This window comes from Hemicordylus capensis, chromosome 2, assembly GCF_027244095.1.
Source record: "Hemicordylus capensis ecotype Gifberg chromosome 2, rHemCap1.1.pri, whole genome shotgun sequence".
Classification (NCBI taxonomy): Eukaryota; Metazoa; Chordata; class Lepidosauria; order Squamata; family Cordylidae; genus Hemicordylus; species Hemicordylus capensis.
Window position 1 is genome coordinate 223,161,460 of NC_069658.1, and position 19,014 is coordinate 223,180,473.

Consider the following 19,014-nt stretch of genomic DNA (forward strand, 5'->3'; position numbering starts at 1 on the left):
TTTCCTAGGTGCACCTCTGTCTGCAGTTGCCACCGGTCTGGTGGCTATACAGGGACGGGCCTTCTCTGTTGCCACCCTGAGACTGGTATGTGCTCCCTGCTGAGGAAAAAGCCTCCCCAACTCTGACAACTTTTTAAAAAGTCTCTAAAGAAACATTTCTTCACCCAAGCTTTTAACTTGTCTTGTGGTTTTAAATTGTTCTAAGGGTTTCATTTCTGTTTTAATTTGTTTTATGTTGCTGTCAACCACCCAGAGACAGAAGATTGGTATGGTGTACAGATTTGATTGATTGATTGATTAAGATGGTGCTTCCTTGGCCTCTGAGCTTGTCCCTTTTTCCTGCCCTCTGATTTCTCTCTCTTGGATTTGGCAGTGAACACTGTTTGGAGGCATACGAGGCATTGTTTTCACTGTCTGGTGTGGAGCAGTATCCCCAGATGACAGCAGCAGCAGCAGGAGACACCCCTCGAGTAGGTGAGCCCAGGCAGGTGTTAGGTGCACGGCCTTAAATAGATTTTATTTGAATTAGTCATCAAGCCATAGCAAAATGACAATAATATTGTATTTACCTGAATCCAAGACTAGATTTCCCCCCTCTTTTTCCCCAAGTTCTTTGATGTTAGAAAACAAGGGGGCATCTTAAATTCAGAGCCTTTTGAATAAAATATTGGTATAACCTGTATCTAAACTCTATTTTTAAGGAGCTCATCTTAAATTCAGTTATATTGTATTCAAGTAAATATGGTAAAACCCCATTTAAAAACCACACAACATAATATATACAAAGAGAATAATGGCACACAAACCCAAATTAAATATAAAAATAAAAATTACAGACTGAAATTTCAGAATCCACCCAACAAGAAGTAACAGCTTTTTCCACTGGAACACAAGAGGATCGGAAGCCACCTGATTCTGAGTCATACCCATCTAGCTCAGTATTGTCTGCATTGACTGGCAGCGGCTCGCTGGAGGGAGAGAAAGGGAAATAAATACAGCCTACCAGCAAATGCTGGCTGGACTTGCCGTAGCCTGGGCCATGCCACTTTGCACATGACGTCACAGACATCACGCGTAGGGCCGCAGTGGGAGGGACACGGGCCACCCTTCCACTGGCTACACCACTGAGCTATGGTATAGTTAATAATATGTATATACAAAAGACAAAAATATAAATAGATATTTTAAAATAATAATAATAATAATAATAATAATAATAATAATAATAATAATAATACGATTTCTATACTGCCCTTCCAAAAATGGCTCAGGGCGGTTTACAAAGAGAAATAACAAACAAATAAGATGGCTCCCTGTCCCCAAAGGGCTCACATTCTAAAAAGAAACATAAGACACACACCAGCAACAGTCACTGGAAGTACTGTGCTGGGGGTGGATAGGGCCAGTTACTCTCTCCCTGCTAAATAAAGAGAATCACCACGGTAAAAGGTGCCTCTTTGCCCAGTTAGTGGGGGGGGGTGTGCCTCTTTGCCCAGTTAGCATTATTATTTTAATAATAAAAGTTGATGGTGCTTAAGAAAAACTTAACAGTTAAAAAGTCATTGTATATAAGAAATCCTCAAGCATATGCTGGTTAGTCCTTGGTTTTTATATCATAAAAAGTCCTCAAGCATATGCTGACCAAATCCTATACTCTTGTGGTTTCTGGTAAAAATATTTTTTAAAATAATATTCGGTGTGAAGCACTTTGAAAACTTTTGTTGTTGAAATGCAGTTTATAAATATTTTATTTATCTATTTATTTAATACATTTCTATACAGCCCAAAATGCAAGTTCTCTGAAGAGAACTTAAGAATAAAACCAACACAGAAGCTACTGTTCAAGCAGAGAGAAATGTGTTTTTAAGGCCGTAGGGATTTGACAACTCACCCTGAGAGGGAATTCCCCACTCTGGCACCACCACTAAAAAGACCCTGTCTAGTACTGGATGTACCAAATTAATTGAAGATAACAGCTGCTCTGTTCTTCCCACCCCCTCCAGGAGATCTCAGAAGACCTTGCCAGGACGTGAAGGTGGCCATGTTGGACAAAGCTTTTAAGTTCCTACAAAGCCGCAGTATGGAGGGTGAAAAGTCTGGGTGCACCCACTCCAAGCAGAGGTACAGTAGGTTTGGGACCTGTGCTGCCACAAGAGGATCATAGATTTAGAGTGCATACAATTAGGAAAGATATGGATTACTGTTGTTTGGGTAGTTGTATGAAGTTGTCTAGAGGTTTTTAGTCTATATGCCATAGGATTGCCCAGAAGCCTCTGTCAATCCAAAGCACTCAGCCAATCCAGAGTAAGCAGCTCTGCTCCTTTGTTTAGTTTAGATTCCTATCCTTGTGGATAGTAAGGGAAATAGTTTTCTGTAAACAGCTTGCATAGTTAGTTAGTGAAAAAAAATTTATTACCTAAGGAAGAATCAGCCAGCATCCACAATCTTCCATGAGCATCTACTGTGCCTGTAATCTTCAATTTGAACTGCAAACCCTGCAAGCAGAACCTCTGAGAACGTAACGTATTTAACCGAATAGAAGACAACTCAGAATTTAAGACAACCCCCTTTAAAAATAGAGGTTAAGTACAGTTATGCCTGTATTCACCTGAAAAGAAAAGGACTCTGAATGTAAGATGACCCCCTGATTTCTAATGTGGAAAAAAACTAGTCTTGGATTCAGGTAAATACAGTAAGACATTTGCATGCTTGGAAGCCTTAAAAGCTAGCTGGAAATGTATCTTTCCTTTTGAGTGAGCACTTACTGGGTATCCCAGGATTGCCAAGACAGGACTGTCTTGAGAGGAAAAAGTCTCCTGGCTTGTTCTGACCTCTTAGAACTTTTGGTCCGGACATTTCTGCAGAATCCAAAGATCCCTGACCTTAGAGATCCAATTTTCATTTCAGTTGTTCTGAGCCACGTGGATTGGAGGATGAGAGAAAGATGTTGCAGGAATACATCCAGCTCCTGAGAGCCGAACAGGCCTCCATTAAGCTCCCCACCCATTGGCTGCTCCCCGGGGCCGACTCTGCCGCAGCCAGAATCAACACAGGAATCGGGGCTAAGGTGACAGAGGTCCGGAGGGCCTTGCAGGATGTCCTGTCCACAGAGGCTGAGAAACCCACGATGGAGAAGGGCCAGCTGCTGCAGGAATTGCAGGCCATCCGGGTAAGCCGGAGTCAGAGTGCAGCTTCCCAGGCAGCAAATGCATGCTTCCTTGTGAGGAGAGACCAGGTGCTTTTGGAGACCCACGTTATCTGGGGTTTCGTGGATCATGGTTTCTTGTATCTGTGGATGGGTCTTAGAGACTCACACTGCATTCACACGTAACATGAAACCAGAGGTCCCTTGGCCTCTGGTTTCAGAAACTGTACATCCAAATGCAGACAGCTGGAGTTTAGCGGGGAAATGGACCCGCGGTTTCCCTCCCCAGATCCACTCCTCTACCTTAGGTTTGCATTAGGTTTCGCTGCCGAATGCTGGTGCCAGAGATTCCCCCTTCTACAACCAGGTTGAGGGAGGAAGCTTCTCCCTCGCTCTGGCTGCTATTGGCTGCTGGAGCTGTCCTTCACTGAAGGAGGAAGGCCCAGCCAACAGTTCCTCCTCCAGCTCTGTAGTCAGTGAGACTGTGGAGAGGAAGCTCTCTGTTTCTTCCGAATGTGGATGAGGGTCAGGGTGTGGCAGGTGGGGCGGAACTGCGGGTGTAACGGTTCTGTGTTACATCCTCAGTTTCTTTATCCGCAGCAGGAAATATAGGCAAATTTTGCCTATCCACAGCTCCTGAGTGTCCAGAAATGACTTCTGATGTTATTTCCAGCTGCCATTTTGAACCACAGAGCCATTTTGTGGCTCTTTTAAAAAACAAAACAAAAATAGATTTTAAAGCGAAACATCAGAGGATATGGGGGGCATTTCTGGAGAGCAAGGTACTGGGATTTACTGCCCTTATTTCTGTTCCCTTCTTGCTTTTTTGGCATTTTTTTCAGAGTAAGGAACCTAACCCATGGATACCCAGAGTAGTAAGATTTCTTTATTTGTGGTTTCCATATTCGTGCTTATTGGTGGGAACAGAACCCCCGCAAATAAAGAGGGCCTCCTGTATCTGTTTGCACAGATTCAGACTGAACATAAGATCATCAGAAAATTCCTTTTGCACATTAGAAGGAACAGGTCCATAGTCTGGGAATGCTGGTTCCTCAGGCTGAGGCTATTATTATTATTATTATTTCTTGTTTACACAGTCAGACAGGTGTTATTGACTGGTTTGTTTTATCTAGACATTGAATCCTTCCCAAGGACCTGGGATGCCAGAATTTTATTGTCAACTGTTATAGATATCGTCGCAGAATATAGGCTGTTCCCAGTAAGGCTGCTTTTTGTAATTGGCTGATGGTGATTTCTGTGGCCCCTATGGTGTTGAGGTGCTCTTCAAGGTCTTTTGGAACTGCCCCCAGGGCGCCAATTACCACTGGGATTATTTTGGTCTTTTTCTGCCACAGCCATTCAATTTCAATTTGTAGATCTTTATATTTGGTGATTTTTTCTATTTCTTGTTCTTCTATTCTCCTATCCCCTGGTATTGCTATGTCGATTATTTTGACTTGTTTTTCTTTCTTCTCGACTACAGTTATATCTGGTGTATTGTGTGGCAGATGTTTGTCCGTTTGTTGTCGGAAGTCCCATAATATTTTTACATCTTCATTTTCTACAACTTTTTCAATTTTATGGTCCCACCAATTTTTGGCTACAGGTAGCTTGTATTTTTTGCAGATGTTCCAGTGTATCATCCCTGCTACCTTGTTATGCCTTTGTTTGTAGTCAGTCTGTGTGATCTTTTTACAACAGCTGATTAGGTGGTCCACTGTTTCATCTGCTTCTTTACAAAGGCGGCACTTGCCGTTTGTTGTGGATTTTTCTACTTTTGCTCTTATTGCATTTGTTCTTGGTGCCTGTTCTTGCGCAGCCAGTATTAAACCCTCTGTTTCTTTCTTCAAGTAACCATTTTTAAGCCATTGCCAGGTCTTGGTGATGTCTGATTTTCCACTTATATTGTGCAAATATTGACCACGCAGGGGCTTATTTTTCCATTTTTCTGCTCGGTTCTTGACTTGTTCTTTCTTGTAGGCCTGCTTTGTTTCATTGGTGTTGAATAGTTCCACGTTATTGACCATTTGAAGTGCATCTTCTTCACTGTCCTTGATATATTCTTCAAGGCCTCTTTTCTCCTCCTTTACTGTTTGATGGACTTGCAGCATTCCTCTTCCACCTGAGCTGCGAGGGAGGTATAGCCTATCTACATCCCTGTGTGGGTGCAGAGCATGATTGATGGTCATGATTTTCCTGGTCTTACAATCCAGCGTCTCTAGCTCTGCCTGGGTCTAGTCTATTATTCCTGCACTGTATCTGATAACAGGTATAGCCCAGGTGTTTATGGCGTGTATGGTGTTCCCGCCATTGAGTTTGGACTTGAGGATTTTTCTGACTCTCCTGATGTATTCACTTCCCATTTTTCTTTTAACTTCAGTGTGTGCAATGTTATCAGCCTGGAGAATGCCCAAGTATTTGTAAGGTTCTTTCTCTTCCAGGTTCTTGATCTTGCTTCCATTGGGCAGTTCTATTCTTTCTGTTTTTCTTATTTCCCCTCTTTTCATTATTAATGCAGCACACTTGTCTAGTCCAAACTCCATTGCTATATTGCTACTGAATATACGGACAGTGTTTAGCAGTGATTCGATTTCTGACTGGGACTTTCCATACAACTTCAGACCATCCATGTACAGCAGATGGTTGATTTTACTTGATGTTTTAGATGTTTGGTATCCGAGGCCTGTTTTGTTTAGTATTTGTGAAAGTGGGGTCATGGCGATTACAAACAACAGAGGGGATAGTGAGTCCCCTTGGAAAATGCCTCTTCTAATGCTAACCTGTCCAAGTGTCTCGCCATTGATTGTTAACTGTGTACTCCACATGCTCATTGCTTTTTAAAAAATAAATATCTGAATGTTTTTGCTGACACCAGTTGTTTCTAAACATTTTAGTATCCATGTGTGAGGCAATGTATCGAAGGCTTTCTTGTAGTCAATCCATACAACACTTAAATTTGTTTTGCTTCTCTTGCAGTTTTCTAAAATCATTTTGTCAATCAGCAGCTGGTCTTTTGTGCCTCTGGTGTTCGGGCAATTTCCTTTCTGTTCAACTGGAAGCTGTTTGTTAGTTAGTAAGTGTTGCATCACTTCATCTGCTATTATTCCAGTTAATAATTTGAACATGGTTGGCAGGCAGGTTATTGGTCTATAATTACTTGGAACTGCACCTTTTGCCGGGTCTTTCATGATGAGATGAGTTTTCCCAGTCGTTAGCCATTGTTCAATATCACCTCCTTGCAAAATGTGATTGAACTGTTTTGATAGCTGTTTATGAAGGCTTGTTAGGTGTTTAAGCCAAAAGCCATGCAGTTCATCGTCGTCTGGCGCAGTCCAATTTTTAATTTTCTTTTCTCTTTCACTTATTAATTCTGGTGTTATTTTTAGATCTTGCATTTGTTGGTTACATTTTTTTACCTCTGTCATCCAGCCTGCTTTTTTATTATAATCTATTGGATTGTCCCATAATTTTCCCCAGAACTGCACTGTTTCTTCTTTATTTGGTGTTTCTAGGTTTCTTGCAGTTTTTTCTCCTTCTATGCTTTGGTAGAAACGTCTCTGATTCGACTGGAATTGGAGATTCTGCCTGTGTTGTGTAATTCTGGCTTCATACCTGCTAATCTTCTTTGACACTGCTTTTATTTGCTGCTTTATTATTTCCAGGACTTCTCTAATTTTCCTTGAATCTAGGTGGTATTTTTGGATCAGATACTGTTTGGTGTTTTCATTCTTCAGCTTCTTGTCTTTCATATCTTTCAATTTACTAGCATCTGATCTAAGCCTGGAGATTTTATTTTCTAATCTAATCTTCCATTTTGGTGATGTACTGCTTTCTTTTTTTACCAGTCCACTGATCTTATATCTGAGCTCTTGTGTTGTTATTGTTGCTGCACTGTACATTAGTTGGTCTGTTTCTTGCAAATTATTGGTTGTTATTTCTGCAAGTGCAGCATTGACATCTTTTAATACCTGAGCAAGTTGTTTTTTGGCAACTGTTTTTAAAGCTGGAAGTCGAACCCTGGTGGTTGCTTGGTTCATGTGCTCTGTTATTTTTTGCTTTAGTTCTTGTTGCTTTTCTGTTAAACGGCATTTGGGTTTTTGAGGTGAAGGCAAAGGGGCGGTTGCCTGGTTTTGATTTTGAAACAGTTCAGTAACAGTGGCATCCTCGATTTCCAACACCTCCTCCACCTGCGCCTGAGCAACTTCTTCAGTTGGTGGTAATTCTTCTTCCATATCTTGAGCCTGTGTTGCTCTGCAGTTCTTCCAGCTCAACTCCTGTGAATGCTTTATTTCTTATTATGTATCTTCTCAGGTCTGCTAGCCTTTGTTCTGTTATTTCTGTATCTGGATGCTTCTCTTTCCAAATTTGGTACATTCTTTTTAAATAAGTTCTTCTAGTTGGACTAGACTTGTAATAGCAGATCATTATTTCCTTGTTGGCAGTTTTCGTATATTTTTTTCGGTTAAGCAACGTTTCTTCCAGTAACCTTGCAGTCTCCAGCCCTGGTTGCTCAACTGAAGATCCTGAGTCCTGTTGCCCACTTGCCACCAGATGTCCAGGGACTCCAGCACCTGGCGCGGTCCTTGTTGACCCGGGCGACGACCGATCCGGTATAGATTTATTAAAGTTACGTCTCACCATATTGTTGATGGGAGAGGCACTCTTTGTCTGGCTCCTCTGGTGAGACCTGTCCAGTATGGTTGGACCTCTGGCATAGCTCTCACCTTCCTCAGAGGACGCAAGCCCCACAACCACACCAAGGTAGTGCCTCACTGGGGGTATTATTATTATTATTATTATTATTATTATTATTATTATTACATTTATATTCCGCTCTTCCTCCAAGGAGCCCAGAGCGGTGTACTATACTTGAGTTTCTCTTTCACAACAACCCTGTGAAGTAGGTTAAGCTGAGAGAGAAGTGACTGGCCCAGAGTCACCCAACAAGTATCATGGCTGAATGGGGATTTTAACTCGGGTCTCCCCAGTCCTAGTCCAGCACTCTAACCACTACACCACGCCAGGCGTGCTTTCTATCATCTTTGCAGATTTGAATGGATTAATCTTGACCGCACAACCACTGTGTGGCTGGCAGGCATGCTCATAAAATTCTTAAGGACGTGCCCTAGTTATCATTGCCTTTCAGATTTATACAGCAGGCATTATATAAGACCAGAAGGACCAGCTCTTCTACTGACTTTAAACTCCAGGGGAACCATCCGTGGGTCTTTCCTTCATGCTATAACCCCCCACTCACATCTCTGGCTTCAGCTGCCCACCTTGCACCCGTTGTGGGAGGTGTCCAACTTACAGAGCCTGTAAGAACCTTTTGCTCCCCTTTGAATCCCAGGAAGCCTTGGTCAGTTTAAACACCACACTGCATCTCGTGGACAAGGAGAAGCAGAGCCTGGAGCTCCAGACATACACTTCCCGGGCTCAGGAGGCCGCTTGTCTCCTGATGATCCGGATCCTGCAAGTGGAGCGTGATGAGAGTCGGGGGCAGCTGCTGGATTCCTCCAGCAGCAGCAGCAGCAGCGACAGTGGAGACAGCTGCTATGGGGTAAGCCTGCAAAGCAGCAGTAAAGGGGGAGAGCTGGTTTTATGGTAGCGAGCATGAATTATCCCCTTTGCTAGGTCCACCTTGGTGTGCATTTGGATGGGAGCATAGTCTGCTATGAGATCCTCGGGCTGCTGCTTCATGGTAGAGCCCCTGCTTCATTCCCTGGGAGCATCTCCTGTCTGAAACCTTGGAGAGCTGCTGACATCCCACCCACTCATTTTAAAATGGTCCGATGGGGCGGCAGCATACTTCATTGCCACCCCGGTACCTCCTCGGGCTGGAAGTGCCTGGTGCTCATGCACACGGCTACTAGTCTTGTTGGCTACTAGTCTTGATGGCTATAGGCTACCTCCATGGTTGGAGTCAGGAGGCCTCTGGATCTCAGTTGCCGGGAAAGAATAGCAGAGGAGGGGGCCTGCCTTCTGTTTGTGGGCTTCCCAGAAGATCTGGTGGGCCACTGTGGGAAACAGGGTGCTGGGCCCGATGGACCTTGGGCCTGATCCAGCAAGGCTCTTCTTATGTTTCTTTGTGGCTTGCAAGCCCTTGGATCAGGGAACCAGCCTCAGGCCCTCGTGTGTCTGGGAATCACCCCTGCTAAGTGGGCCAAGAGGCCGCTTTCCAAGAGGTGCCTTTCCAAATGGCAACTCTCTTTTGTTGAGCAGGGGGAGAGCATCTGTCCCTATTCAGTCCAGAATAACATCCCCATTGTCACTGAGAGAGGAGAGCTGGTCTTGGCGTAGCAAGCATGAATTGTCCCCTTTGCGAAGGACCCAATGCATAGTCAACTTGTGGAATTCTCTGCCACAAGATGTGGTGACAGCTAACAACCTGGATGGCTTGAAGAGGGGTTTGGATAACCATGGAGGAGAGGTCTATCAACAGCTACTACTCGGAGAGCCAGCTCCAGCCTCAAAGGCAGGATGCCTCTGAGTACCAGTTGCAGGGGAGTAACAGCAGGAGGGAGGGCATGCCCTCAACTCCTGCCTATAGGCTTCCAGCGGCATCTGGTGGGCCACTGTGTGAAACAGGATGCTGGACTAGATGGGCCTTGGGCCTGATCTAGCAGGGATGATCTTATGTTCTTATGAAGCCACTGCCAGTCTGTGTAGACAGTAATGACTTAAATGGAACAATGGTCTAACTCGGTAGAAGGCAGCTGCCCATGTTCCTTTGTCTTTTACTGGTACCTCCCTTGTGTATCTCTTTAGGTTTCTTTAAAGCCTTTTTGGGACATGAAACCATTATCTAATTCCTTTTGCTCTGGAAATTGCTTTGAGCACCTTTTTGTTGAAAAGCAGTGTGTAAATATTCTTAGTACTAACTCCTTTTTCATAAATGTCCATATGTGTAGGAATACGCTCCTCTCTGTACCTCCAAAGTGGTTATGTCTGGCTTATCTCAGGATGCTGGTGGCAAGCAACCCGTCACAGACCCTAAGGCGCAGATGATGGAGCTTCATGATACGTTGGCTCGGTGAGTGGCATCTAGTGATGTCGCTAAAGTTTATTGCGATGTGTTTCCAAACACGAATCTGTCCAGCTCAAATGCATTAGAAATTGAGCTTCATTCCCTGCGCCATGCAGGGGGTTGGACTAGCAGAGCAAAATGTCTGATCCAGGCACTGTATGGCTGCATTTGCACATCAGATGGAACCACATGCCAAATGGATCTTCAGTTCCGCTCCCCCGACACAGTCCGCTCTACTGTCCTCATTTAGATGACAGGGAGAGCATCCTCTCTGCAGTCAGCGACTGCAGAGAACATGGGGAACTGGCTGTGTTGGCTTCCTTCTTGCTTTAAAGACAGCCTGCACAACCAGTCATGGAGGGCAAGAAGGAAGAGCTTCCTCTCTCAACTCCAATCTGGCCGAATGCAGTGTCCAGTGCTGCATTTGGATGGAACAGAGGCTCCATTTTCCCTTGGAATCTTCTGAGTGCACCCTTGGGTTGTGCAACAGACAGGACCGGAGTTGCACACGTTCAGTCATAATGGCAAGGAAACCGCAGGTCCCTGCCACTCCGGTCCCCCATTATGTGCAAATGCAGCCTCTATTTCTTCATTCATTTGTTTATACAATTCATATGCTACCCTTCTTCATAAATGAATTTATGGCAGCTTTCAACAAAACTCATTTTAAAAATATCAGTAAAACACGACCTCTAAAATGATAGAAATGCAAGAGAAACAATCAGTCAAACAGGGCAGTCACTGAAAAATGTATAAAGTTTGGGGAAGGCCTGCTCGAATTGAAAAAAAAAGTCTTCAATTTCTTCTTCATGGTTTCTGTGCATCACACTTGGATTTGTGCCTGCACAGAATCATGCTTTGGACCAGACAGTGAGGTATGCTGTCAGCTACTGGAACCCCCATTTCCTGCTCTTTCCCCCTTATTTGGTAAAGCTCTATAATGGTTTTCAGCTTGGCTCTGTGCAGACACAAACCCATGTGTGAATGCACAGAAGACCACTCAAAGAACTACCGTGTTTCCCCCAAAATAAGACAGTGTGTTATATTAATTTTAGCCCCAAAAAATGCACTAGGGCAATTAGCAGTACATCAGAAATTACTGCTAGGTCTTACTTTTGGGGTAGGTCTTACTTTCGGGGAAACAGGGTACAGATACAGGTAAGAAACCTGCCTTTTCATTTAAACAAGGAAGGGGGAGCTTAAGATCAAGGGGCAGGGAGTTCCAGTGCACTGGGGCTACCACTCTGCAACTCCCTGCCACACGAGCTTATATAAATAAATATGTTCCACCCTGGATCTCTTCAGCTATACCCTATTCCTGTCCTTCAGGCCCAAAGTGAAAATAAAGCCAAACTGCATTCTAAAACACACACACACACACACACACACACACACACACACTCATCGTCGTTGTCGTCATCATTATGATAAACCGCACAGTGGGTGGAAAATCCTACTTAGTTTTCCTTCTGCATCAATTGCAGGAACAAGGAACTGAAAGATCGGATCCAGGCCCTATTTGGCGAGCTGGAGGAAATAAGCCAGGACAGCAGGGCCCAGGAGTTGCAACAGATGGAGCTCACAAGAGACTTTTTCAAAGCACACAGGTAAACTCATGGAGAAACGCACCAGGCAGTGATATCATTCGTCCATGACCTGGCTTTTTACCGCTGGTGGTGGAGAAAGAGGTGGGCAGGTGGCTGCAGAGCGGGGAGGAAGGGGACGCGCAGGCAGGGGGAGGCTAGCGGTGGTGGTGGCAGCAGTAAGAGCTGCCAAAAAATCTAGCTGCACATTACTAAGCTAGAGGTCCACATTGTCCCTCAAGTGGGAGGGTCCTTGATCTTGGGTGAGAGAAGATGATGAAATGTCAAAGCTGGATTTGAGTTGGGAAGCTTATTGGGCAAAGATTGTGACAACAAGAACTTGACAGATATAAAAGGTTGTTTTCACACTGGTAGTTGAATCTAGACTCCCATCATCCTTTTCCCCCCACTCACTGTTGCCAGAGAAGCCAGGCTACGGCTTCCCCAGCTTGCTAACATTCCGTGTTTGTGAGCTTCCCAGAAGCATCTGGTGGGCCACAGTTGGAAAGCAGCACACTGCACCAAATGGACCATTCATTTGACCCAGCCGGCTCTTCTTCTTCATCTTTCATTACTCATGATAGCTCCATGTTCAGTGGCAGTCTACCTTTGAATGGCAAAATGCTAGAGACAAGGAACCTAGGAGGGCTGTTGCTTCTTAACTAGCACACTTTGGGTCCTGTCAGCTTTTCTGACCTGGTCTAGGTCGAGCCGCTTCACACTAGAACTGGCCTGGCTTGAGGTCGAGCCAAACCCGCCGGACCAGTTCAGGTCCCTCGCACTCTGGACTTACAGACTTACTGCCATTGCAGGGGGTGCTGCTGTGGTCACAGGGGGGTCTCAGGAGGTTTCCCCTCTCCCCACCAGCCCGATTTCCCTCAAACGGCCCGTTTTGGGCCTCTCTGTGCAGCCAGTGGCCATTTTGGAGGCTGCCATGCATGCACATTGGCCATCTGCATGGCCGGGTCATGACCTCAAGAGACATCCCCCCACACACACACACAGCACCCCCCAAAGCTCCACAATGGCGGTAAGTCTGCCATTTTTCCCCATTCTCCCTCCTTCACTGAGCTGAGCCTGAACTGGTACGGACTCGAGCCCAACCGGACCCGAATCTAGTGTGCACAGAACTGGACTGAACTCAGTATGGTTCGAGTCCGGTTCTACTCTAACCGAACCAGGTTTTCCAGTTTTGTGCACACCCCTAACCTGGTGTCAAGACCTGGAACACTGCCCAGCAGCCCTAACAGGTTGTGCTCTTTTCTCTCTGCAGTGCCCTTGTCCTTGCCTACAGGAATGCCCGGGGGAAACAGGAAGAGCAGGTGCGCCGGCTGGAGGCCCAAATGGGTTTGATGGGTCAGCGCCAAGCTGTGCAGCTGCAGGCCCTGGTGCAAACCCTCCAGAGGTTAGAGGGTAGAGCGGATGGCCAGCCCCCCAGGGAGGGTTTGCTTCTGCAAAAGGAATAGCTCATCCTGCTTAAGAGGCCTGGAGTCCCTAGATCCACCTTTTGTCAAATGCTCCCCTCCATCAGGAATGCTCAGAATTCCTATATATATATATAAACCCAGAGACATGTACACAAGGAAAATCAAGGGTGGTTTTTTTAAAACTCCACGTGTTGAGCTGGACTTGCCAGCTCCAGAAATATCTTCACCCAGAATTTCTTAAAGAAGCTCAAGCATTCTGGTGAGCATTTTTATCTATTTTACTGATTTTTGCACCACCATTTGCTGTTACAAACAAACTCAGGTCAACTAATAAAATATAAAATATGAGCGCAACCCTGCTCTCCCTGATAAAAACAAGTTTTTTTAAAGCGTTGTGCCTAATTTGGTTCAAATTGGTTAGGCAGTCCACAAATTAGCTTGCTTGTGCCTCAGAAGTTCATGTGGCCACCATCTTGAATTGGTGTGGATGACATCATCACACAACACGCCATTAGGGCACCCCTATGTGTCCCTACAGCTGTAGCAAATTTGGTTCAAATTTGGTTAGGCGGTTCACAGGTTAGCCCACTTGCGCCTCAAAAGTTCACATGTCTGCCATCTTGGATCAGGGTGGATGACATCATCACAAACTACGCTGTTGAGGTGTCCCTATGTGCCCCTACAACTGTACCCAATTTGATTCATATTGGTCCAGGTGTTGCGAAGTAGATGGGTGCGGGGTGGGGGAGACATGCAGTAACACACACAGAAAGCTGGGTGACCTCATAAGCCTGCTGGAAAGTAGGCTAAAAACCAGTCTTGATGTGGTCCGATATCAGAAATGGCCCTATATCAGAGATACTGGAAATATTTCCAGTCTGGTATTTAGAAGGCTACATTGGATCGGAATTATCCAATACAGTATTGAGAATATTGGGGAAAATATTGGAAATAATATTGAAGCACAAAATGGTGGCAGAAATACAAAATGGAGTCCACATTTCTTTTCCCAGTTGCAGCTTGGCGGGAAAATGCCATCTTCTGCCATCTACCTGCCTGCCTTCCCGCCCATGCATTTCTTTATTTAGCCAATTTTTAATTTAATTTTTAACTCACCACTTTTAAAAGCAAGTGGTAGATTCTTGGATGTGACATAACATCCTTTGCGATTCTCGTATGCGAGTACAATTTCCAGGTTACTTTTAAAAATTAATTAAATATCAGTGGATGGGCCCATTTAATTGAAATTAAACACACAGAATCCTGACATCCTTCACCATGTGTGTGCCAGATTTCAGAACTCTCTGCCCAGCCGTATTGTTCTCTGATCTTTTAATTTTTACTGATAACGATACCAATACTGATATTCTGAAGGGTCAAAAGACCCAATATAAATATCTATCGGATCGGATCGGATCGGATCGGATATTTCTGACAGTGGGCAGGCCTAGAAAACATGCCCACCCACAATCTAATTTCATCAAGATCCCATTTTGGCACAGTGTGTTGGAATATCTGAAATGCTTGTCAGCGGGAAGGTGGCATCGACAGTTTACAAATAAGTAAACCAATTAGTACATGAACCAGCTGGGATGGTCAGTACCATCGGGGGGGACGGGGACGGACAAATGCTCATTGTGACCTTTGACAAGGTTTGCACCCCTAGAGATGGAAAAGAGGGGATAGCATTGCAAGACGTTCAGTGGCATATCGTGCTTTTATTGTCCTGGCCATCGGACCTGCAGTGGCCGAATTTGCAGTGGTGCTTTAAAAGCTTTAGAAAATAGAGACTACTTATAAAATTTTACTAATGTTGTCACAGCAATGGGAATGAAAACTGGCAGGAATGTCCTCCAAAGAAGATCATTCTCATGGAGAGAGGACAACTGTTTGACTCCAACTCCTTACTCTGTGCAAAAATGACTGCTATTTTACCCCAATGGTTATGGGGTAGGGATCAAAAGGGGGTGTAACCATGCTATCACCTGTCTTCTATCTCTATGGGGAGTAGATGTTGCTGAAAATCACTATGAGCATTCATCCACTGAGATGGTACCAATGGCCAGAATTTGTGTGCCTGGCTCACAGACTAAATTACGAAGCCACCATTGTGCGGAGGGAGGTGGGGAGGCACAAAGAACCCGGGCTGCCATGCTCTGGGGCTGTGCCTGGTGCCCCAGCCATCAGACGCAGGGTGTGTGTGTGTGTGTGTGTGTGTGTGTGTGTGTGTGTGTGTGTGTGTGTGTCTGGGGCAGTGGAGGCTGGCGGCGGCAAGCTGGACAGTGATGGGACCCATGACAAAAATGCCACATCGGATCTGAAAAGAGAGAGATTTCTAGGGATCATATTGTAGATCTGCCACTATGTGTTGTTTTGGTGGCCTGAAGAGAAAGTTCAACATATATTGATATTATATATATTTATCATTATGTGAACTTTTAAGGTGCCCACAGGGTGTCAGGTGGGAGGAGAGCTGATCTTGTGGTAGCAAGCATGACTTGTCCCCTTAGCTAAGCAGGGTCCAACCTGGTTACAAATGTATTATTATTATTATTATTATTACATTTATATCCCGCTCTTCCTCCAAGGAGCCCAGAGCAGTGTACTACATACTTAAGTTTCTCTTTCACAACAACCCTGTGAAGTAGGTTAGGCTGAGAGAAGAGTGACTGGCCCAGAGTCACCCAGCTAGTTTTATGGCTGAATGGGGATTTGAACTCGGGTCTTCCTGGTCCTAGTCCAGCACTCTAACCACTACACCACGCTAGCTCTGTGAGATATTCCCCTCAGGGGATGGAGCCGCTCTGAGAAGAGCATCAGAAGAGAGGGCTGAGAGAGATTCCTGCCTTTAACCTTGGAGGAGCTGCTGCCAGTCTGTGAAGACAATACTGAGCTAGATAGACCAATGGTGTGGCTCAGTATATGGCAGCTTCCTATGTTCCTATGAAAAATGATGCATACCCTCACATGTATGGAGGAGTGAACAACCAATGGCCACTAGAGGGTGCCATTGTACAAAGCAAGCAAAACCATTTGGAAAACTAGCAAAGACAGACTCTGGACTAGGGTCAATATGGGGCCATCGAAACAATGAAAGGTATAAATGCAGCAAAGCCTTGTTTAGAAATGTGAAATCGCATTGGTTTCCATGATGCTCCATCAAAAGAAAAATTCCAGGTGTCCTCTAGGATGGTAGACTGGGGTTCTGAGAGTTTTTAGTAGCTTAGAATGCAATTATCATAGAGACACATAGTGTTGGAAGGGACTTTTGAGATCTCCTAGTAACTTGTCCAACCTCCTGCTCAGAGCAGGAAACTTTGCCTGAAACTGCCTGAAACTTTGGAGCATCACTGCCAGCCAGTGTAGTCCAGGGGTGCACAATTTTGGGCCTCCAGCTGTTTTTGGACTACCGCTCCCATAATCCCCAGCCACAATGTCCAATAGCCAGGGGTTATGGGAGTTGTAGGCCTACATCTGCAGGAGAGCTGAAGTTGATCAGCCCTGGTGTAGACAATACTGAGCTAGATGGACCAAAGGTCTGACTCAGTATAAGGCAGCTTCCTGTGTTCCTATGGCAGGTACTGTCGAGCTTGTGTTTGAACATCTCCAGTGAAGGAGAGCCTGCTACGGAATGAGGCAGACGGTTCCTTATGGAGCAGCATTTACAGTGAGGCAGTTCCTCTCAATGTCTAGCCTGAATCTGCTTCCTGGCCATCTCAACCGCTTGGTTCTAGCCTTGCTCTTAGGAACAGCAGAGAGCATCTGCTGTTTCTTTGCAACACCCCCGGGGATATCTGAAGACAGCTATCAGATCTCCCACTAGTCTTTTCTCCAGGCGAAACACAGAATCATGCCATTTTAGAGCTGTAAGGGGTCTTGGAGGTCTTCTAGTCCATCCCTTAGGGAAGTGGCCATGGTAGGAAACGGGAACAAACGGGGTATGTACCGTTCCAGTAAGCTAGCTGCAAAGGAATGTTCAACCCCCTCCTGCAGTGCCATGGTCCTGATAAAAGTAATGCCCCCCACCTGAAGCTGCTATCTGCCTGAGGAGGAAGTCTCCCATTCGTGCCAGAAGAATTTAACAAAGGATTCATTACATTTTGTAGAGATTAAGTTGGTCAATGGCGATTGGCTATGATAGGTCAATGGAGCTCCCATGTTCACAAGCAGTCTACCTCACATTACCACTTGCTGGAGGGCCAAGTAGGTAGCAAGAGAAGGCAACTGGCTTCATGCCCTGTTTGACCACTGCTGGAAATATGTTGGACTGTTTGGTCATAGGAAGCCGCCTTATCCCGAGTCAGACCCTTGGTCCATCTAGCTCAGTATTGCCTGCCCTGATTGGCAGTGGCTCTCTGAGATTTCAGGCAGGAGTCTTTCCTAGCCCTACCTAGAGAGTGATCCTGGGACCTTCTACATTTAAAGCTGGGGTTCTGCCCCATTTTCCTTTGGGTGTATCATGCACCAAACTGTCAGTGACAATGTCCTAAGAGGAGAAGGTGTCAGAGCCCATCACTTTTGAGTTTTTCCAAGAAATGTACACCTGGGTTAGGGAATTGTAGGGAAGTTTCCCACAATTCCTTAGGAATATGACTAATCTAACTATATTAAATACAAATAAATAAGTAAATAAGAATAATTGGCAATACGAGGTTGCTAGTTGAAAAGTGGAAATGTCCTGCCACTCTGGCTATAACAGTCGCCTAATAAATCCTGGCATACAGTTAAGCTGGAAAACCTAGCAATGTATATGCAATGAAGACAGAATCCATTAAAGCGGATGGCCCTGTGTGTGCACGTGTGTGTGTTTTTAATGAGCAGTAGGACTCAGTTCTCAGATATTTGGGTAGCCCATCCGTTGCAAATGTAAATAACGAGTTGTATATAGGTTTTATTTTTTCAGCTCAGTAAAGGCAGAAGAGAGGGGAGGCTGTGCATTTCAGAGAGTGACTGAGGCTGCAATTTTTAAATATATTGCCAAGTGTCTAATGAAGTCTCCCGAGGCAGTGCAAATGGAAACCACCCATGTGCAAAAAGGGCTAAAAAAGCAGAGTAAGTAATACTGGAGAGGAAAAAACATAGAATGGGGGGCAGGGGATGGAGGACCGATATAGCTCAGCGCTAGAGCACCTGCTTTGCATGTTGAAGGTCCCAGGTGCATCTCCAACATGAAATATATGGGTGGTGAAGGGAAATGCGCCCTCCTGTCCAATATCATGGAAAGCTGCTGCTAAGTGAAGTTGGTAAGATGGACCAGTGGCCCCACTTATGAAGGCAGTTTCATAAAGTCCACCTTTCCAAGCGGTGGCTCTCATATATTTAGTGGGAGGCAGCAGGCGAGGGGTGAGAGGGGGAGGCCCTGGGAAGTTAGGAACATAGGAACCTGCCATATACTGAGTCAGACCATTGGTCTCTCTAGCTCAGTATTGTCTTCACAGACTGGCAGCGGCTTCTCCAAGATTGCAGGAAGGAATCTCTCTCAGCCCTATCTTGGAGATGCTGCCAGGGTGGGAACTTAGAACCTTCTGGTGTTCTTCCCAGAGTGGCGGCTTCATCCCCTGAGGGGAATATCTTCCAGTGCTCACACTTCTAGTCTCCCTTTCATATGCAGCCAGGGTGGACCCTGCTTAGCTTAAGGGGTCAAGTCATGCTTGCTGCCACAAGACCAGCTCTCCTCTCTCAAGTTGCCTTCTACTGAGCCAGACCATGGCCCATCGAGCTCAGTATTGTCTCTGCTGACTGGCATCAGCTCTCTTGGATTCCAGGCTCAGCGCGGTAGCATCTCACGGCTAGGGATGAGCCCGAGCCATAGTACAAAGCGTGGTTCAAGCA

The 19,014-nt window shown here is 45.3% G+C and overlaps 1 protein-coding gene across 15 annotated transcripts in view; it reads left to right on the forward strand.

The window, feature by feature from the left end:
• NR2F6 (nuclear receptor subfamily 2 group F member 6) overlaps window positions 1-19,014 on the forward strand; it is a 133,816-nt gene that overhangs the window by 32,771 nt on the left and 82,031 nt on the right. For 5 of the 15 annotated variants that reach the window (XM_053294963.1, XM_053294965.1, XM_053294967.1 and 2 more), the window contains 6 exons: window positions 374-474; window positions 2,004-2,121; window positions 2,908-3,169; window positions 8,496-8,705; window positions 10,057-10,178; window positions 11,657-11,779. In XM_053294963.1, coding sequence (XP_053150938.1) covers window positions 374-474; window positions 2,004-2,121; window positions 2,908-3,169; window positions 8,496-8,705; window positions 10,057-10,178; window positions 11,657-11,779 — 936 coding nt within the window. The other 10 variants (XM_053294964.1, XM_053294966.1, XM_053294970.1 and 7 more) reach the window with 9 other exon arrangements.